General features: G+C 40.1%; 2 protein-coding genes across 3 annotated transcripts in view; one reads left to right on the top strand and one right to left on the bottom strand.

Moving 5' to 3' along the window:
• KCNAB1 (potassium voltage-gated channel subfamily A member regulatory beta subunit 1) overlaps window positions 1–2,645 on the top strand; it is a 389,892-nt gene extending 387,247 nt beyond the window's left edge. For both annotated transcript variants that reach the window (XM_032344007.1, XM_032344012.1), the window contains exon 14: window positions 850–2,645. In XM_032344007.1, coding sequence (XP_032199898.1) covers window positions 850–939 — 90 coding nt within the window. In that variant the 3' untranslated portion in view covers window positions 940–2,645. The remainder of the gene's footprint in view (window positions 1–849) is intronic.
• Window positions 2,646–6,055: 3,410 nt separating this feature from the next.
• Window positions 6,056–17,507, bottom strand: SSR3 (signal sequence receptor subunit 3). The gene is made up of 5 exons (XM_032343998.1): window positions 17,304–17,507; window positions 16,010–16,136; window positions 13,065–13,163; window positions 8,353–8,484; window positions 6,056–7,087 (listed from the first exon to the last, which is right to left on the bottom strand). Exons 1-5 carry the CDS (start codon window positions 17,434–17,436, stop codon window positions 7,021–7,023), a joined length of 558 nt encoding a protein of 185 aa, XP_032199889.1. The 5' UTR covers window positions 17,437–17,507; the 3' UTR covers window positions 6,056–7,020.
• Window positions 17,508–17,801: the final 294 nt, after the last annotated feature.

The following is a 17,801-nucleotide window of genomic DNA, read 5'->3' as shown; positions in this document are numbered from 1 at the left end:
CACCACATGTCTGATGGGGTCACTCCCAGCTCATAAGTCCTGAGAGGTTCCCCGCTGCCAAGAAGCAAGTCCCAACTCCAAACAATGGCATTCAAGGTCTTCCATGCTGATTACCCAAACTTCCCTTTCCACCTACTCCTACCATCACATCCCCTACACTTTCTTCCATTTCAGACTGCTCACTTTCCGAAGCCATTCATTCCATCTACGAGGGAGGCCTGTTAACCCCTGGCCATCCTCCACCAGGGTTGTGAACACCAGTGGCAGAAATCTCTCCTTAAGTCTCTAGACCTGTGCTGTCCACAACCCTAGCCTCTAGCCACAAATGGCCTTTTAGTGCATGAAACCAGCTTGTCAGAATGGAGAAGTGCTGTTAAGTGTCAAAGGTACTGGATTTGAAAGACTTAGTACTTAAAAAACAGAGCATTTTAATCTATGCGGACATGCTGAAATGTTTTAGATAAAATGGAGTAAAAACAATATCACGTTTCTTTCACTTTTATGTGACCATTAAAAAAAAATCCGAAATTCTGTGACTCCTTGCATTTCCATGAGTTTTCATTTATACATTATGCCTAGGAGTTTTCATTTATACATTACGCCTTTATTCAGTTCAGCAATACTTCTAAGCACCAACCATGAGCCCAGCACTCTTATCACAGGAAACGCAGTGCTGGAAAAAACAAGGTCCTTGTCCCTGACCTCAGGAGCTTACAGTCTGGTGGAGGGCTTACTAGTTGTAGTTTATAAATGTATACAAGTCTTGACAACTCTGCTTAATTTTAAGCACAAAGAACCAAATGATCAGTGAGTACTAACCATATCCTCTGTACTTCTCTTGCTCCTCAGGTTCTCCCAAAGATGACATCACACGTGGTAAATGAGATTGATAACATATTACGAAACAAGCCCTACAGCAAAAAAGACTACCGATCGTAAGGCAGTGCGTGAGCCGCAGGACGTGCAGGGTTCAAACTGTGGTCTCTGCTGGTATAGAATGGTGTCACTTGCCAGTCTCTTGAGTCACTTAGCAGCCTGCTGCTCAACCTCTAGTATTCCCGGATTCTGAGGTATCTGCTGTCGCTCCCACTGTGCACCTGAATCACGAGCACATCTGAAAACTCACTACCAAGGAAATCCATTCTATTTTCTTATCTTGGACTGGAGTCACCTATTCCTTGCATTGCTCTGTGCACCTCATGCTTATGCCACAGGAAGTGTATGCGGGGAGGACAGATTACCTTCAGGCATTTAGTAACTTAAAGAAGGCTGTACAGATGTATTTTTTCAAACGCATAAAATCCACAGCTGCAATGTGGATTGCATCAGAAAGAGTAGGCTACGTTCGCTCAGAAGTTGTGGAAGAATTAAGCAGAAACAACTTCACATTGCTTTTTTCTATTTCCACATTAAGGTTAGCAAGAGTTGTTTCACTTGTTATTCAACCAAACTAAAACTTCAAGGTATGTGCTTTCATTACCTTGTAAAAATATTCACCGTTGCTTGGCCCCAAGAATGCCCTGTATTGTAATTTACCCGCAATATCTATTAGGAATCTATTAACAGTGTCCATTCACACACAGATACGGTGAGAGGATGAACACCTAATCTTTCACTTGAGACATGATGCCTAATTTATGAAAGGGAGGATTACACTGCTATGGAAGCTTAGGCTTTGGATAAAATGTAATATATGTGCAACTGAAGTGTTCATTTTTGACTACATTTTATTAAAATCTGCTTTATACTTTTGCCTGCTTGTAGGCACAGCTTCTGCAAGTTTAAATATTTGAGCTTTAAAAATAAATATACACATGCTCAGTTTTGTAAGTAAACCTGTAAAATACCCACAAAGGCAAATGTTTGCTGTCTAATTAGCACTGGGACTTTACAATATGATGCCTGTTTTTGAGGAATTAACATGAAAGTGAATCAAGGACTTTGTGAAAAATGCTGTCACTGTTCAGCATATGCTAGGTCAATTAACGTGCCTAGTAACATTAAAAGCAAATGTTACAAAATTTCCTGATTCTATAACCACATTATATGCACTAAACTAAATGCATGAAAGCTCTTTGCATGGATTAAAAGGGTTGCACACAGAAGCAGAGGGCTAACCTTGCCACTACTAACTGGTTACCTACCCTCATGAATATTCCACCTGAAAAAAACTGTGACAATATACTGTGTGTATCTAAAAGGAGGGAAAACATGGGAGCGTGGGGGGGGGGGGGGTTCTATCTTTCTATTTGGATATCTGAGCATGTACAAAATTCTGATTTTCTGGCTAGCCAAGTGCCCCATATAGAAATCACTTTGAGATTTAAAGAAAAAGACTATCAGCTTAAAATGCTATTTTCTGCCACCATTTCCAAATACGTATTTCATGATTAAATTCTAAATCTTAAAGCGTTAGTGTGAAATACCAATAAATTTTCTTTTTTGTTACTACTGCCTGTATTCTAATAAGGAAACAGTTTGGGATTTTTACCCAGGAGTACCAGATGAATGATGGATCATCCTTCAGTTCTTCATTGTGTATTAAAACAGTGAACTACTGTATGCATAATGAAGTTGTCTAAATGGAAATGCAATTTAACTTATTTGCTTAGAATAATAAAAGCATTTTGTGCATTTAATCTCAATTAGTTTTTATCTGCTCTTTCATTATAAGGGACTATATATATATATCCACCTCCATAAAATAGGCAGTAAGAATCTGAATAAAAATCACGCTGGCAAGTAAGCAACACTGAATGATACCCAACAGAAACAACAGTAACAAAAGATTTCAGTAACAATCCAAATTTTCTTCTCTTATTAAAGAAGAAAATGATTAACTGCTAAAGATACCTCTCACTGGATTTTAGAAATACACTACACTAAGGCTCATACTTCTCAAACTCATTTAAAACACCTGCAAATTAAAAGCAAATGCCAAACATTACTACTTACCCATGGGAACTAGTTTTTTTAACAGATGAATCTTCTGCCATAGTAAACACACTAAATTAGAAATGTCAGTTATACTCTTAAGAAACTTATTTCCACATACTCCCATATTCTTTTCTGGAAAGAATTTCGTAGCAGAGAGCATACCATTCTGAAGGGTAACCCGGGTTAGCAGTCATCCACATACTGAAATCTCAGCCAGTGAAAATGCAAACTAGACAGATGCTTGTGTGTTGGCTTTCCATGTTAAGAACTCACTCCATCAATAGTGTACCATCTGTCATCAGATGTCACAGCTTCACCTTAGCCAGGCACCACTCCTTGGCAAATGAGAAACCAAGCCTAAAACCCAAGTATTCAGTTTTCCAGTCTGGTGCTTTTTTTAAGGACAAATTTTATGAATTCGGTAGGTAAATTTTTAAGTTAAAAATTCTTGGGTAAGGGGCACCTGGGTGGCTCAATGGGTTAAAGCCTCTGCTTTCGGTTCAAGTCATGATCCCAGGGTCCTGGGATCAAGTTTCGCATCGGGCTCTCTGCTCAGCAGGGAGCCTGCCTCTCTGCCTACTTGTGATCTCTGTCAAATAAATTAAAAAAAAAAAAAATTCTTAGGTAAGAATCCAAATTCAGAATCAGTTAAGAAGCAAAGGTCAGAGAAGACAGGCCATGAAAACTCATGAAAGTCAATGAGAAGGGCATCTCTAACCACATCCATGAAAATCTAAACCAACCACCCAAAAAACCCCTCCTAATCTTCATTTCCCTACCTGGGAGTCCAAAGAGGTGGGATCTAATCCCCTAGAGCCCAAACAGATGGATCTGTAGATGAGTGCTACATCTACGTATCCTTTATGTCTCTAGAAACAGAAGTGACTGGCACACATACCGGAAACCCAGAAATCGGGTGGGCAGGACAGCACAGCTGGTACATATTGGCAAAGAGGCCTGACACGCTCTCTGTAATAGAACCATATTATTCCCATCACTGCTGCACAGACAACTGATCAGTAACTACAAAAATGCGTATTTACGTGCATGGGAAATTTAAAGGGTAATGTCAAATAATGTAATAAAGATGATGTACTTATTCACATGACTCTCAAAAACATCTAGGAAAAATATAAATTTTAAAAAGCGAAGTTTAGTCAATATTTAATAAACAAGACGCTTCACAAGAATTTTTGAGTATGAATCCAACCTCCATATTTCAGTGAACCGTAAACCTTGTTGTAAGTTATTCTCTCCAAGTTAGAGTAATTTGCCAAACAGGACAACCAACAGATTTTTACTGGCTAAGGATAATTTCAGTCTAAGATTTTTATGAAGTTGTAAATGAGAAACTAAAAACAGGAAAATGTGAAACGACGTAGCAGTTTAAGCCCCTACTTACCACAAAGAGTGTGGGGGAATATTTAATCACTTTTAATCCCCTTTTTATTTTACTCGTGTTGGATATGGGGTCTTTTTAAGATATAAATTCTGCAACAGGTTTTTACTAACTCAACAGATGCAGCACAGCATAATTTTATGTGCCACATACCCATTTTTGATGATGGGGTGAGTTCTGGGGGAAAAGTTCTTTAATTCCCAAGTACTGGTACAGTAAATCCTGAATGAAAACTGTAAATGTGAGTATATGCCTTATAAACTTAAGCACATAAATTCAACAGTATAGAAAGTCAGAACCATTATCAGAACCAAAGAGTGCTCCAGGTAAAATTCAAGACCAAAATCAAATTTTGCTTATTTGCTTTTCTACCAACTGTTTAGTTTATGAATTCAAGAGACATTCTATTAAGAGTACTAAGCTGATGGGGCGCCTGGGGTGGCTCAGTGGGTTAAAGCCTCTGCCTTCAGCTCAGGTCATGATCTCAGGGTCCTCGAATCAAGCCCTGCATCAGGCTCTCTGCTCAGCTGGGAGCCTGCTTCCTCCTCCTCCTGTCTGCCTGCCTCTCTGCCTACTTGTGATCTGTCAAATAAATAAATGAATCTTAAAAAAAAAAAAAAAGTACTAAGCTGATGCCCCTTATCCCTTTTTCACCCTCCATCTCAGCTACATGAATTGTTAAGAATGGTGGCAAATGCTGCCCCCCCAACACAAGCACTGCCATCTAGTGGCAATTTTTTTTTAAACCAGCAATTAAAAAACAAAAACAACACTTGGCCCTGCTCTGGTAACAAATAGTAGATCCTGATGGTTTGTCAAATAAGCAAATGCATTTGGTACACAAACTCCATGCCACCAAACTACTGACCAGTTATTTATCTACAAAAAAAAGTTACCATAGTAAGAAAAGTCTCATGTATTACAATATTTTGCAGTGACTCGTGACTTCCTTATTCATTCATTATCCAATGATGGCACATGGATAATAATGCACCAAAGAAAAGTAAGTTGCAAACTCTTAGAAACAATGAGTAAATATAACCCTGAATTGAAGACACTAAACCACTATGCAAATGTGCTCTTGCCCCCCGTCTCCAAGTTCTTGGACATTCCTACCCAAAACACTCAAGAACACAGAAGATAAACTCCTGATGAACACATTCCTATAAAGTTATAAACAAAACAGCAAATATTATTTACAACATTCACCTTAAATTTGGAAGTGGAAACTAAAGATTAAAGTTAAGATTAGGAATTAGGAATAGGCTATTTCTTTTGAAGTACTGTTTGTAGGAAATTATTGGATGTGGTCAAAAGCTAAAATAGGAATATGAGCCTCTATCACCTATTATTCCATAATCCATTAAATAATACAAGCTAAAAAGCTTCCCAAACATTTTCAAATCATGGCATGCACCAGCAAATAATTTTATCTGCACACATTAAGAAATGCAAGAGAATGTTCTTGGCTGAACCCTAGGGGCTAACGAGGTCAACATGACTAAATTTTGTTCACAATCAATGGGAACCTGTGGGTCAAATATGGGGCGCCTGGGTCACTCAGAGCCGAAGCATCTGCCTCCAGCACAGGTCATGATCTCAGGATCCTGAGATCGAGCCCCAGGTCAGGCTCCACACTGAGCCAAGTCTCTTGTCAGATTCTCTTAACCTCTGCCCCGCCCAGTCACGCTCGCTCTCTCAAACAAATAAAATCTTAAAAAAAAAAGGTCAAATTTATTAAAGTCCTGACAGAAAAAGGCTGTACTAAATACCACACAAGCACCCAAACCACTGAAGTTTCTCAGAAAGTTCTTAGAATTCTGGAACTAAGATCATAAATATTACTTTGATCTTTTACACATCAGTATTCGAGAAGGAGCTTCTCTACTGGACATTCCTCTAGTCAAGGAAAACAGTAGTTCCAGTCTCTGAAACAGGTCAAACCAACATGGTAGGGTTGGGCTGACCTTCCTGGCCACCCAAGCCAGAACTATACAGCTGAACAGTATGTGCTTTAACCCTACAGGACAACTCTCAGATGTCTGGCCACTATTTTTAGGTTATGACCCTGGCTGCCTTTCTTCTGTTAAAAAACAAAGAAACAAAAAAACCCAAAACAACAAAAAAAAATTTTCCACAAGTTTCTCTGCCCGAAATTGGAGACACCTTGTTTTTGAGTTATTTCAAATCACAAATTCAGAGACCTGTAAACATGAGGCTTCTGTTCAATTCCCCAGGGGGAAAGGATTCTTCATTCTGATATTTACAGTTCAAAAAAAGTTGTGATATTATGGTTAGAACACAAGGAACCACTTATTAACTTCTTGCTACTATTATAAATAATAACAGCTCAGTCCAGGTTACTGTGACCTGTGACAGATCAAGGAAACAAGTTATTTTCTCCTCTTGTGATTACAGCACATTGCGAGACACTTTTTTTTTTTTTTAAACCTTTTAATAAATGTCCTGGCACTCTGAGTTTCCCTTTCAATTCATTTAATTTCAACAGTCTGTCAAAAAAAAGAGCCAATAAACAAATACTGAATTACATTTTGTTGGGTTTTTCAAACCCTCCAACTGCAGACTATAAAAACATCTGGGTCTTTTACCCTGACCACCCTGCTACGTTGCCAAATACCACAGGCCACCCGTAGATACACAGCCAGGGGCAAAGCCAGTACGGTCTACTTGGAGCCAGTAGACAGGAGGGCGATGAGGCCTGATGAAGCACTTATGGACAAAATATAATTCCTGTAAAAAATCAACGTTAAGGAAAGATTAAAAGCGCAAAAGTAGTTCTCCAACAAAATAAAAAGTGCCCAACTCTTTGGAATGTGCTGCTTCCCGTCTGACACTGTAAAACGATAATGATGTGCAGTCCCATTGTCTGCAAATGCAATTTACAAGACAGAAGGCTATAAAGAATGAAGAACATTCACAGGAAATGTGTCCCAGTTTTAAAAAGAAAACACTTGAGACAGAAACCTAGAACACATGATCACAAAGACATCTGAATTCCATTTAACCTAAAGGAGAAGAGCTAATCAAGACTATGAACAGGAAGATGAAATTTAGCTTCCCTGCCTCTGGCCAAGAACAAAGGAGAAGTAAGTCTCCTCTGTCCATCAGTGTTTTGGCTATAGTTGGCCTATAAAAGCAAGGAAGCTCTCAAAGTTCACAGCTACTCTCAGCCTCAGAATGGCACTGTATAGGACAAACCATTCTAGTATTCCCAGAAGATACAAGCTAGAGAAGTCTATTTTATTACATAAAATCTCCACCTGCTAAAAGTCTGGCTGCACCTCCTTAACTAACATCTTCAATAAATTACCTAAAAAAGAGAAGACTGATTCTTGCCCTAAAGCTCAATTTAAGAGCAGCTTGAAACACTATTAAGATATTATGAAATGTATCTATTTAACTACACTGGCTATCCACCCAATTCCAAAGCCCCAAAATGTCAGGAGACACATGGACTTATGGCAGGAACTACCAAAGGAGGCAAGTTGCTTTTGATCCTCAGAACTTATTTTTGAATAGGAGGATAGGGGTGCCTGGGTGGTTCAGTGGCTTAAAGCCTCTGCCTTCGGCTCAGGTCATGATCTCAGCGTCCTGGGATCGAGCCCCACATTGGGCTCTCTGCTCAGCAGGGAGCCTGCTTCCCCCTCTCTCTCTGCCTGCCTCTGCCTACTTATGATCTGTCAAATAAATAAAATCTTTTAAAAAATTAAATGAATAAATAAAATAGGAGGATATACATGACCATAGATATACGAATGCTTTGTAATACTTGTTATTTATCATTAAGTTATAATTTATAAACTTCAAAGAACTTTAAATCAAACCCAAAGCCCTTATTTTAAAAGTCCAGAAACTTGCCTAAGGTCACAGTGCTATTCAGTGGACTGATTGCCTGGGCAGTTTTTCTTCATAGTAAAATAGTTGGGATAAATCAAAACCAAAACAAACTACTGCTCCTAGACTTTGAAAATGCTAATGAACCTTTAAAAGGATACACTGTAGGGTTGAAGTTCTTCAGTATAAAGAAGGAAGCAACAATGACCAAGACCAGGAAGAGGGTGTTGTTATAGAAGATGGAAAACGTTGTCGCTTCATAATCAGCAACTTCGTTCTTCTTCCACAGGATTCTGTAGACAGACAAACCAGTCAAGTTTATAAATATGTATTAAAATATTAATACGACATGGCTCTAATTCACTATAACGTAAGTTCTTCCTTACATATTCTGGACAGAATGTGTTTTTAATATTAAATTTAATCAGTATTGTACCCTTTTCTCCTGCTGAAAAAGACATTTTACTCAATTGATAAAAATAGCTCTTAGTCTATTACCTTTACTTCCCAGGCTCCCAGTCGGGGCTTTGGAGGAAGGGACAGATTAATTCCAACTGGCTTGGTTTCATCAGCAGCCTAAAGAGTCATGAGAAGTTCTCTAGGTCCTCACCTAAAACAAACTCCGTGATCAGTAACCAGATGAAGCTTTCCTGGCTGTCTGCTGGCTTGAGACTCTTAACAGCCTCCAGATTTCAGCCTTCAATTATTATACCTGAAGAAAATCCTAAGGACCAAAAACTAGCCGTGGCTCACAGAAGCAGATTAGTCTGCAACTATCTTTAGCCACCTTTACAGATTCAAACAAAGAATGTGCTTCAACATAAAGAGGATTTTTTAACTTTTATAAAACCCATTTACTTTTTATTTAACCCATTTTACTCATTAGGTTTTATTAATTGACTAAAACCTTATCAACCTTTTCTTTTACCTATTCACATGGGCAGTAGGAAGCTGCTACAGGATGCCTGTGAATAAGGTAGCCTTTATTCCATTTGATTAATTAACTTTGTAAAGCAGTGTTTAAAAGAGTAGGTTGTTACCCATTAGTGGGACATGAAATCATTTGGGTGGATTCAACACTCAGGGAAAGTAACTGAGTGGAACGAGAACCAGTTGTTTTTTTTGTTTGTTTGTTTTGGTTTGTTCTAAGGTTTTATGTATTTATTTGAGAGAGAGCGAACACATGCAGGAGAAGGGGGAGGGTTACAGAGAGAAGCAGATTCCCCAAGGAGCAGGGAGCCCAACTTGGGCCTTGATCCCAGGACTCCGGGATCATGACCTGAGCTGAAGGCAGATGCTTAACCAACTGAGCCACCCAGGCACCCGAAGAGATCAGAATTTTTTTAAATAGAAAAGTATCAAGGACGCCCGGGTGGCTCGGTCAATTAAACATCTGCCTTCAGCTCAGGCAGTGATCCCAGGGTCCTGGGATCGAATCCCACATCGGGCTCCCTGCTCAGCAGGGAGCCTGCTTCTCCCTCTTCCTCTCTCCCTGCTTGTGCTCTCTCTCAAGTAAATAAATAAAGTCTTTAAAAAAAAATATCGAGTGTATCACCCACATAATTATCAAGCATATCACCACCATAATCATTGTTTTGTGAAACATTTGCATGTGTGCATGTTTGAGTGTATTTGGTCAAAAGGTGAAGTACTTCACTGTGATTATCAAAAAGGTTGAAAGCCATCACCACTGATGTTTTGTCTCCCAAAGATCCACTACTCTGGGGTTAGATGATTCCCTCCACCAATCCTAAGGACAGCACTATGGCTAATGTCATTGCCCACTGCTGCATTTTATTCACTACATGTTTTAGTCCAAAGTCAACAAGCCCAACTGTAAAGGAGATAAATGAAATGAACTTGACTTTATCACAGGAAGTCTATGGTCTCTAATATAAATGCCACAGTTCCTTAACTCTATGGATACCATCAACTTAAAACTTCTGTTTACTGTTAGGTTTGGGAAGTAAAGGATACTATGTTAAATGCACCCATCAACTACAAAACAGCTTCTGATTTCAGAGAAGTTTAAATCAAAATTCAGAAAACATATGGGACTTGGAATTGAAAGAAATACATTTTATCAGCTTAACACTGATGGAAGAAACCACCATCTCCAAAAGATGCACAGACCCAACGTGGTTTAATGCTAGAGAACATGGACAACAAGTGCCGCTGTTTTTAAGTCTCTGGTACCAGACTGAAGGAAGACAGGTTCCTTAAATAGGCTATTAGCATGCCTCTATACGGCTGCCTAGATTATCCCACCTCCACAGGAGCACTCCTCCCTAACTCCTTGCCATGCCCTGATTCAGAACCATCTTCAGATGAAAAAAGTGGCTCACTCCTTTAGGTTACCCCAGCTCCCAATATGACAGGCGTTACATCAGTGCACACACAGGACTGCCTTGGACAGGTTTCAGAACTTTCTCTAGCCCACTCATATCCTGTTTCATTTAGAAAAAAAATGAAGACCACCCCCCAAAACACAAATGTCCTCATCAGCAATAGTTCTGCCAAAGGTTCACTGGTAAGGAATCTAGTTTGGGAGAGCACTCCCAAGGAATCATTTTTCTAAAGAGCACCTCCTAGAAGAGAAAGACTGAGACCAAATCTAAGAACTGTTATAATCACCTAACGCTAAATGAGAGACCACTGGTAAGTCAAGAAGAAATAAAACACACAACCAGGGATAAATATTAATGAATCTCTGATTCTCCTCAGCTAATGTCCAACCTTGAATGGAGGGCAAAACAGTTTCAAAGTGGCATGGGGTACATGATCCAAATGACTGTAAGTGAGAGCTTTGAGACATACATATCTGGGCAAAGAAGTGTTGACAGGCCTTCTCTTAAATCTCTTGAGGCAACTTACTTTTGAGGGAGAAAAATACTAGACCTTAATGGGAGTCCTGGTCCCAGTTATCAGTCAATCATGAGTAAACACCTGGATAAACTTTTTATCCGGTGTGGTTTTTGTGAAATAGTAATAGCACAAACTTCTACTGATTATAAGAATAGAAATTTTACAACCTTCTGACACTCTGCATTTTATGTAGCCAGAGAACCTACACTTCATTCTCTTTGAAATACTGATTCAGCCAATAGCAAAGATATTTCATTTCTAATTCCAACTCTGATCTAGTAGTAGTGACTACCTGAATACCATGCTGAGAAAAATTCTGAGACATACCCCAGGATCAAGAACAAGTGCCAGACCAATCAGGTAAGTCTGCAGAGGGCAGAGGAGACCCATTTGCCATCTCTGCTATAATTCATCACCTAAAACCTACAGAGCTGTAACAAGCATTTTGAAACTGGGTAGCTGTGATGCATACTTCAAGAACCACTTTTCTAATAAATGCTATAGTTTAGTAAAAAGATCTCTTTGAAGTGTCCTAGATTCCCTACCTCTATCACCATTCAAAAATTTATAATCAGGAAGCTGCGCAGCAAGATCTCATGAAAGATATCCCTGCAAAAACACCTTCACTATCACTATTTTAATACCATGCCCTTTAGGAAGGACCTAGCTGACTGAGTCGGTACAGCATACAACTTGTGGTCTCTGGGTCATGAGTTTGAGCCCCACATTAGCTGTAAACATTACTAAAAAAAAATAAATAACATCTTAAAAAATATATTGTATTCTTCAGTTTTTATAAAGGATCCACAGGAGATGATCATTCCTATAATGTTTTATAGTGCTTTTCAAAACCACTAGAAGACACTGTCCATTAAGTTACTCAGTGTCCCTTAAATAAGGATCCAATTGATAAAGTCCTTCCAAGATTCGGTGCCAGGAAAGTTTCTTTTCTGAAGGACTTACAAGCTGCTTCTCATCAGACAATGAAAGTGTATGACCTCAGATGCTCCCCCTGACACTTGGAAGCTCAGAGCGAAGTTCAATGCTCAAACGCTATACCTAACTCGGAGATTCTTGTTTACCCAGTTTTTCTTAATTTTAAAGGTTTCTGCTCTTTCAAAATTGGACTTCTTTATTTCACATGCACTTTAATATGGCAAGTCTCCACAAAGTCTTTCCAAGGCAAAGTGGGTTAAAAATTCCATTTCACAAAGCACGTTATAGATACTAAAACTTAAGATCTATGGAAACCTCATCCCGTGACTGTATTAAACCTATACAACAACTCTTAAGCACAAGTTTATTCAATTATTCAGAGACTTCAGTTACTCAGATATTAGACTACTAAGCCTTCTAATAGTTGGCAGGAAAAACTGAGGGGGAAGGGCTAATAAATGTGGCACAGATTTGGGCAACAAAGAGAAACCAAGCTGTTTTCTCTTTCCCAACCAACAAAGATAACCAAGAACTGGCTGTCCCTACGGAAACTCAGGAATGAAAATACCACCACCTAAAAATGCTAACACAATGCAATGTAAACTCTTCAGACCCAGAGTGGGGAGGTGACATAGCTACCAAGTGGCCGAGCCAGCACTGGATAAAGCTCTGCAGGCTCTGAAATTCCAGGAGAGAAGTTAGGACAAGCTCTCCAAGCCATATTTCCCTCATTCTTACTGTGGATTGACCTCCACCCGGGAATTTATGCCCTCAGCTTCTTCAGATGTAAAATGCAAACAGCCCTACCTCAAAGAGCTCTTTAAGGAAACAAATAAATGAACTGTGTATAACACAAAAGCATCTGGTGGTGGTAAAAACTCAAAATGTCAGTGTGATTGTTATTCCCATTACTAAGTCTTCTACGTTTAACTTCATGCAATTCTATTATCCACCTTCTCAATGTTTAACCTCAGGCAATTCCATTATCCACATTATATGGGCAACAACCAAAAATTTAATTTTCTACAAAGTAACCCCTTTTTGATTGTCTCCAACAATTCAGAAGTCCAACCTTTCATCTTTTTCCTTTCGAGACATCTTTCTGTTATCAGCTTCGGAAAGTTTTCGAGTCACTTCTTTGGAAACAGCGTCCTCCCTCTTCTGTGCTACTCTGGGGGGAAAAGAAAAAAAGTTTCCACATGCTCCAGGAATGAACATCACCCTATCAAACACTGTGTACTTATATATTTTGTATTGGCAACTGTAAGATACTTTATATTTGAATAATTTTGACAGAAAAATTCCAAGTTTATTATACTAAGAGCCAAAAGAGTTTCAAGAACTTCCAAGATGGAGATTATTAGTTACTGGTTTTGACTTCTGTTTAAAAAGGATAATTTTCCAAAGTTTAGGTATTTAATATGTAAAGAAGTCTAATGCTTTTAGCACAATTTAGTTAAAAATCATTTTAACTCCATTGTGTTTTAGCCTATTTATTTGTTCAACAAATAAATTTGATAAGGCACTGACAAATGATACAGGATATCAATGCCAGTAAATATAAGTAGACTTAAAAAACAAAAGGGGAGCGGGGCACCTGGGTGGCTCAGTGGGTTAAGCCTCTGCCTTTGGGTCATGGTCCTGCACAGGGCTTTCTGCTCAGCAGGGAGCCTGCTTCTCTCTCTCTCTCTCTCTCTCTGGCTGACTCTCTGCCTAATTGTGATCTCTGTCTATCAAATAAATAATAATAAAAAACTTAAAAAAAAAAAGGCCAGCTGATACGAAATGAATATGGTTTATAGCAGAAACACTTCTGAGCTGAACAGAGGGAAGGAAAGACACACACACACACACACACACAGCCCATCAGGATAGGACACAGAAATAACTATTTTCAAAGGAGCTGGCTATTTCCAAGGATCTTTAAGACAAACAGTCAATCATGTGTTCACAGGACAAATTTTCCTGAAGAGACCAAACCAGATTAACTAGTTAATTTCTCTTCTAGTTCTAATATTCTATCTTCACCTAACAGACTCATAACAACCTGTCAGGTTTATTACAACTCAAGAAGTGCCCCCTCTGTCTTAGGGCTCTTAGTAAGTCTCAATGCTGAATGCTCTAAAACAAGACAAAGGTCATTCTGGTGGTCCAGCACTCAGCCAAATGAGATAACCCACAAAATCAACTGTTTTTCTTCTACTGTTATTTTTTTTAACGTATTTCAGAACTGTTCCAGAATAAAAAAGAAAAATACCATCTATTTAATTTCTTAAACCAAAACATCTTTGCAAACATTTTTTTAAAGTCATGCAACCTTGAAAAAAATTAATACGGGCTCTGTCACCCCCAATCTCTCTGACACTGCACAAAAACATTATGGGCTCACTATGCTTGACATGTTACCTGCATTATCTTATTTAATCCTCGCCATCTGTGAGGTACCCTTAGTATCCCGATTGCACAGCTCAGGAATGGGACATCTAAAAAGATGAAATGTGTGCCCAAGGCTATACATTTAAGAAAGGGAGAGCTGGGAATGGAATCCAGACAGCATATAAGCCATCTTCCCTTTTACTATGAACACCTACCCATACCCTGCATCTTCCTGGGGCTTTAAGCTTTAACACACCTTGTAAAACTGTAGGAGCTTCGATAAGAGTGGCAGCATTTAATATTAAGTCAGAACTATGATTAAAAAAAAAAATTCCACTCTGACAGAACCTATTAAATAAAGTCAGTATAACTGAAATTTTACTGAACTAAATATAGTGAGAACTGTCTTAAGGGTCAAAAGACATGGCAGTGGCCCTCAAGAAGTCCAGAGCAGAAAAGAGAGATTTAAAAAAACAATTTTAATTCCAAAAAGGTTAATGAAAAATAATATGCAGAACATGTCAAAAACTGGGAAGTCTCAAAAGGAGTGAGTTCCAAGGATATCACAAAGGATTGGTCATTCAGGGTGCCCATATCTGAGGGCTTCACTATCCACAGATGACCACACCTCACAAGAAAGACAGCCCAGAACAGCAGAGTCCAAGACAGCTGAAACCGGAATGGCAGTTGGTAAAGAGGGCCGCCAAGCAGAAAGATGATAAAGGTGAGCATTCTGCTGGTCTAGCAGAAAGGCAATCACACAAACCTGAGTTCCTACAGATCCAAGACAACAGCTGAGAGATGCCGAGGCCACTTTCAGCCATTGAGGCCATTTCTGGTCTTCATACAATAAATCCCTTTAACTGAGATCATCTCAAGTTTTTTTTCTTTTTTTAAAGATCTATTTATTTGGGAGAGAGATTGTGGGGGGGGGGGGGGGGCCGGGGCGAAGAGACGGGGAAGGGGTGAGGGAGAGAATATTCAAGCAGATGCTTGCTGAGCGTGGAGCCTGCATGGTGCTTGTGCTCAGGACCCTGAGATCATGACTTGAGCAGGGCGGGGGGCGGGGGCGGAGAGCCAGTCTATGCCCATCATGTGCGGGTCATCTCAACATGTTTCTATTCCTTGTCACCACAAAGAGCCTAATATAGAAACAACAAACTTAGAAAGGATTCATATAATGTGTGATCTTAAGTTAGCGGAAATATAATAATCTTTTACATTTTTACATACTTGTAAGAAAAAATGTAATAAGCATTAAAAATGTCAATTTAAAAAAAAAACACAAAAAAACACTTCTTTCATGTCCAAAAATAGAACATGGAGAATCAGAACTGTTATTTTCAGAAAGATTTTCATTTGACTTCAGCAATGTTAATTTACTTGGTGCTGTTTTTCTGACAAACCCCATGATTAAGGCTAGTGCTCAACTGTTCTAATTTCCCTCTCAAAACCTACTTCTGTAAGTGTCAGAAGCAGTCTGCTACGCTTAGTTAATAATTCTTTATAGCCTTAATATGCCTATTTACATATACAGTTCAAACTGATATTTACTGAAAACAAGACAAAGGGTCTTTAAGACATCCTTCTATATAAAAGTGCAACACGTAATACATACTTTCGCTTCACAAATATACTTACTTGTGTTTGAGAACAAATTTCACATTTTTGTATGCAAAGGCTACCAAATAAGTGCTTACTAGGGTCATCACACTATAGAGAACAGCAGACTGAATAAGATCCATATGCCATATTCGCCAATATAACCCTGATTTAAAATAGAACGGGAGAGGGGGAGAATACAAAAAGGAAAACATTACCACACAGTTACAAAGGCCTGCCCAATTAATTATAGCTAAGTTTATAAAATACAGTCCAGGTTAGGAACTCTAACACAGTCTAAGAAGATCTTCAAAACTGATAAAGTTAAGGTCTCAAACGTCCCCAGCTCAGAAAACTTGAAAAACAGAAAAGCTTGGGAAGCCATTACTAGTCCAGATGAGATTTCCCCTTCTTCTAAAATGAAAATAAAATCTGGATTTAAAAAAAAAAATCAATTCAGACTTCAGGTTTTATTCATCAGGGCACTATTAAGCTAACCACGATCTGCTCCAAAACTCCACGTGCAGTCCCAAGCCCATAGTTTACATGCTGACGTGGCTCTCTGAAATCCAGGCAGCGCTCGGTGCTGCGCGGCCAGTGAGGTTTTAGAAGGCCAAAGGAAAATGAATCTCGACTTCACTGCCCAAAAAACGTGCAGCAGTATGAAGCAGGAGATTCAAATTCAGGAAACCTAAGCTATAAAAACCACCTTTGCCCAAGTCTGCAAAATACCTCCATCTAAGTGAGAATTCTAATTGTCCTAACAGCATTCAAAAGTTTCAACAAGTTAGAGCGCCGGCTCTCGGCAGTGGTGCAACCTCTCACCAAATTAGGAAAACGACTTCAGCAGTGTGCCGTGCTTCACCCAAAGCTACACTTCTATTCAATTCGAGGGCTAATGGGAATTTGACTCTGACCTAATTCATTAGTTTTTTCCAAAATAAGTAAACGATACAGTCTTAACGCTCATAACGGCAAACAGTTGTGGGTAAAAAACAGATTACATATGCATGAATGTCAGGACAAAATCTTTTAACTAGACGGTTTGTACAACGGGAGCCGCCATCCCCAATCTAGTAAATCACAATGTCTGGGAGCGGGGCCACAAGTGACTTTCCTGGGATGCCTCCCACCACTCTCCCCGTCGAGTATACTAAGTTAAGGCCCACAGAAGCTACGTGCTATCCCCGTGCGCAGGACGAGCTAGGGGCAGCCGCCGGCCGTGGGCCCCAGGCCCCGGCGCGAACTCCCGCCAGTCGGCCGGGCCCTGCCACGTCCCCGCCCAGCCCCGCCCGCCGGCGGCCTCCGCGGCCCGCCTGCTCCCGGCGCTCACAGATGGGGATGGCGGACACGATAAAAGCATTCCCGAAGAAGAGAGCGGAGGACTTCGCCGAGAGGTTGCGGCTGAAATCCTGCAGAAGCAAATCCTCCTCGGACTGCTGCTTGGAGCCGCCTTTGGGAGCCATGGTAGACCGGACCTTCGAGCCTGGAGGGCGGTGCTGGGTAAACGCCACTGGCCCCGCCTCCACGGCCGCCGTATCCACTAATGGCTCGTCAGCGCTACGTGCGGAGGCGGGACTCGGCGCGGCGCGGGAGCAAGCTTGTCCAGGATTGGCCCGCGCCAGGGACGTCTCCCGGTGTGATTCGGCAAGCCGGCCAGACTTCCGGGTTCTTGGCCAGCCCCGTGGCTAGTCAGGGATTTGTAGTTCCGTAGATACTTGAGAAAACTTCATTGACATTCCATTTTACAGGTGCCGTCACGCTTCCCGTTTCGTTGGAATTCCAAAGCAGGACACTGTTCTGGCCTTGAGTCATTCAGTCGGTCGTTGAA

This window comes from Mustela erminea, chromosome 1 (genome assembly GCF_009829155.1).
Source record: "Mustela erminea isolate mMusErm1 chromosome 1, mMusErm1.Pri, whole genome shotgun sequence".
Taxonomy (NCBI): Eukaryota; Metazoa; Chordata; class Mammalia; order Carnivora; family Mustelidae; genus Mustela; species Mustela erminea.
Note: the sequence above shows the minus strand (reverse complement) of the source record. Positions and strands in the feature narration are given on the sequence as shown.

Coding starts and splice junctions, on each gene's coding strand:
- SSR3 (XM_032343998.1), bottom strand. CDS start 17,436: ATGGCTCCCAAAGGCGGCTCCAAGCAGCAGTCCGAGGAGGATTTGCTT. Junction 16,137..17,303: donor CGTGTCCGCCATCCCCATCT/GTGAGCGCCGGG, acceptor ATTTTAAATCAG/GGTTATATTGGCGAATATGG. Junction 8,485..13,064: donor CGAAAGGAAAAAGATGAAAG/GTTGGACTTCTG, acceptor GTCTGTCTACAG/AATCCTGTGGAAGAAGAACG.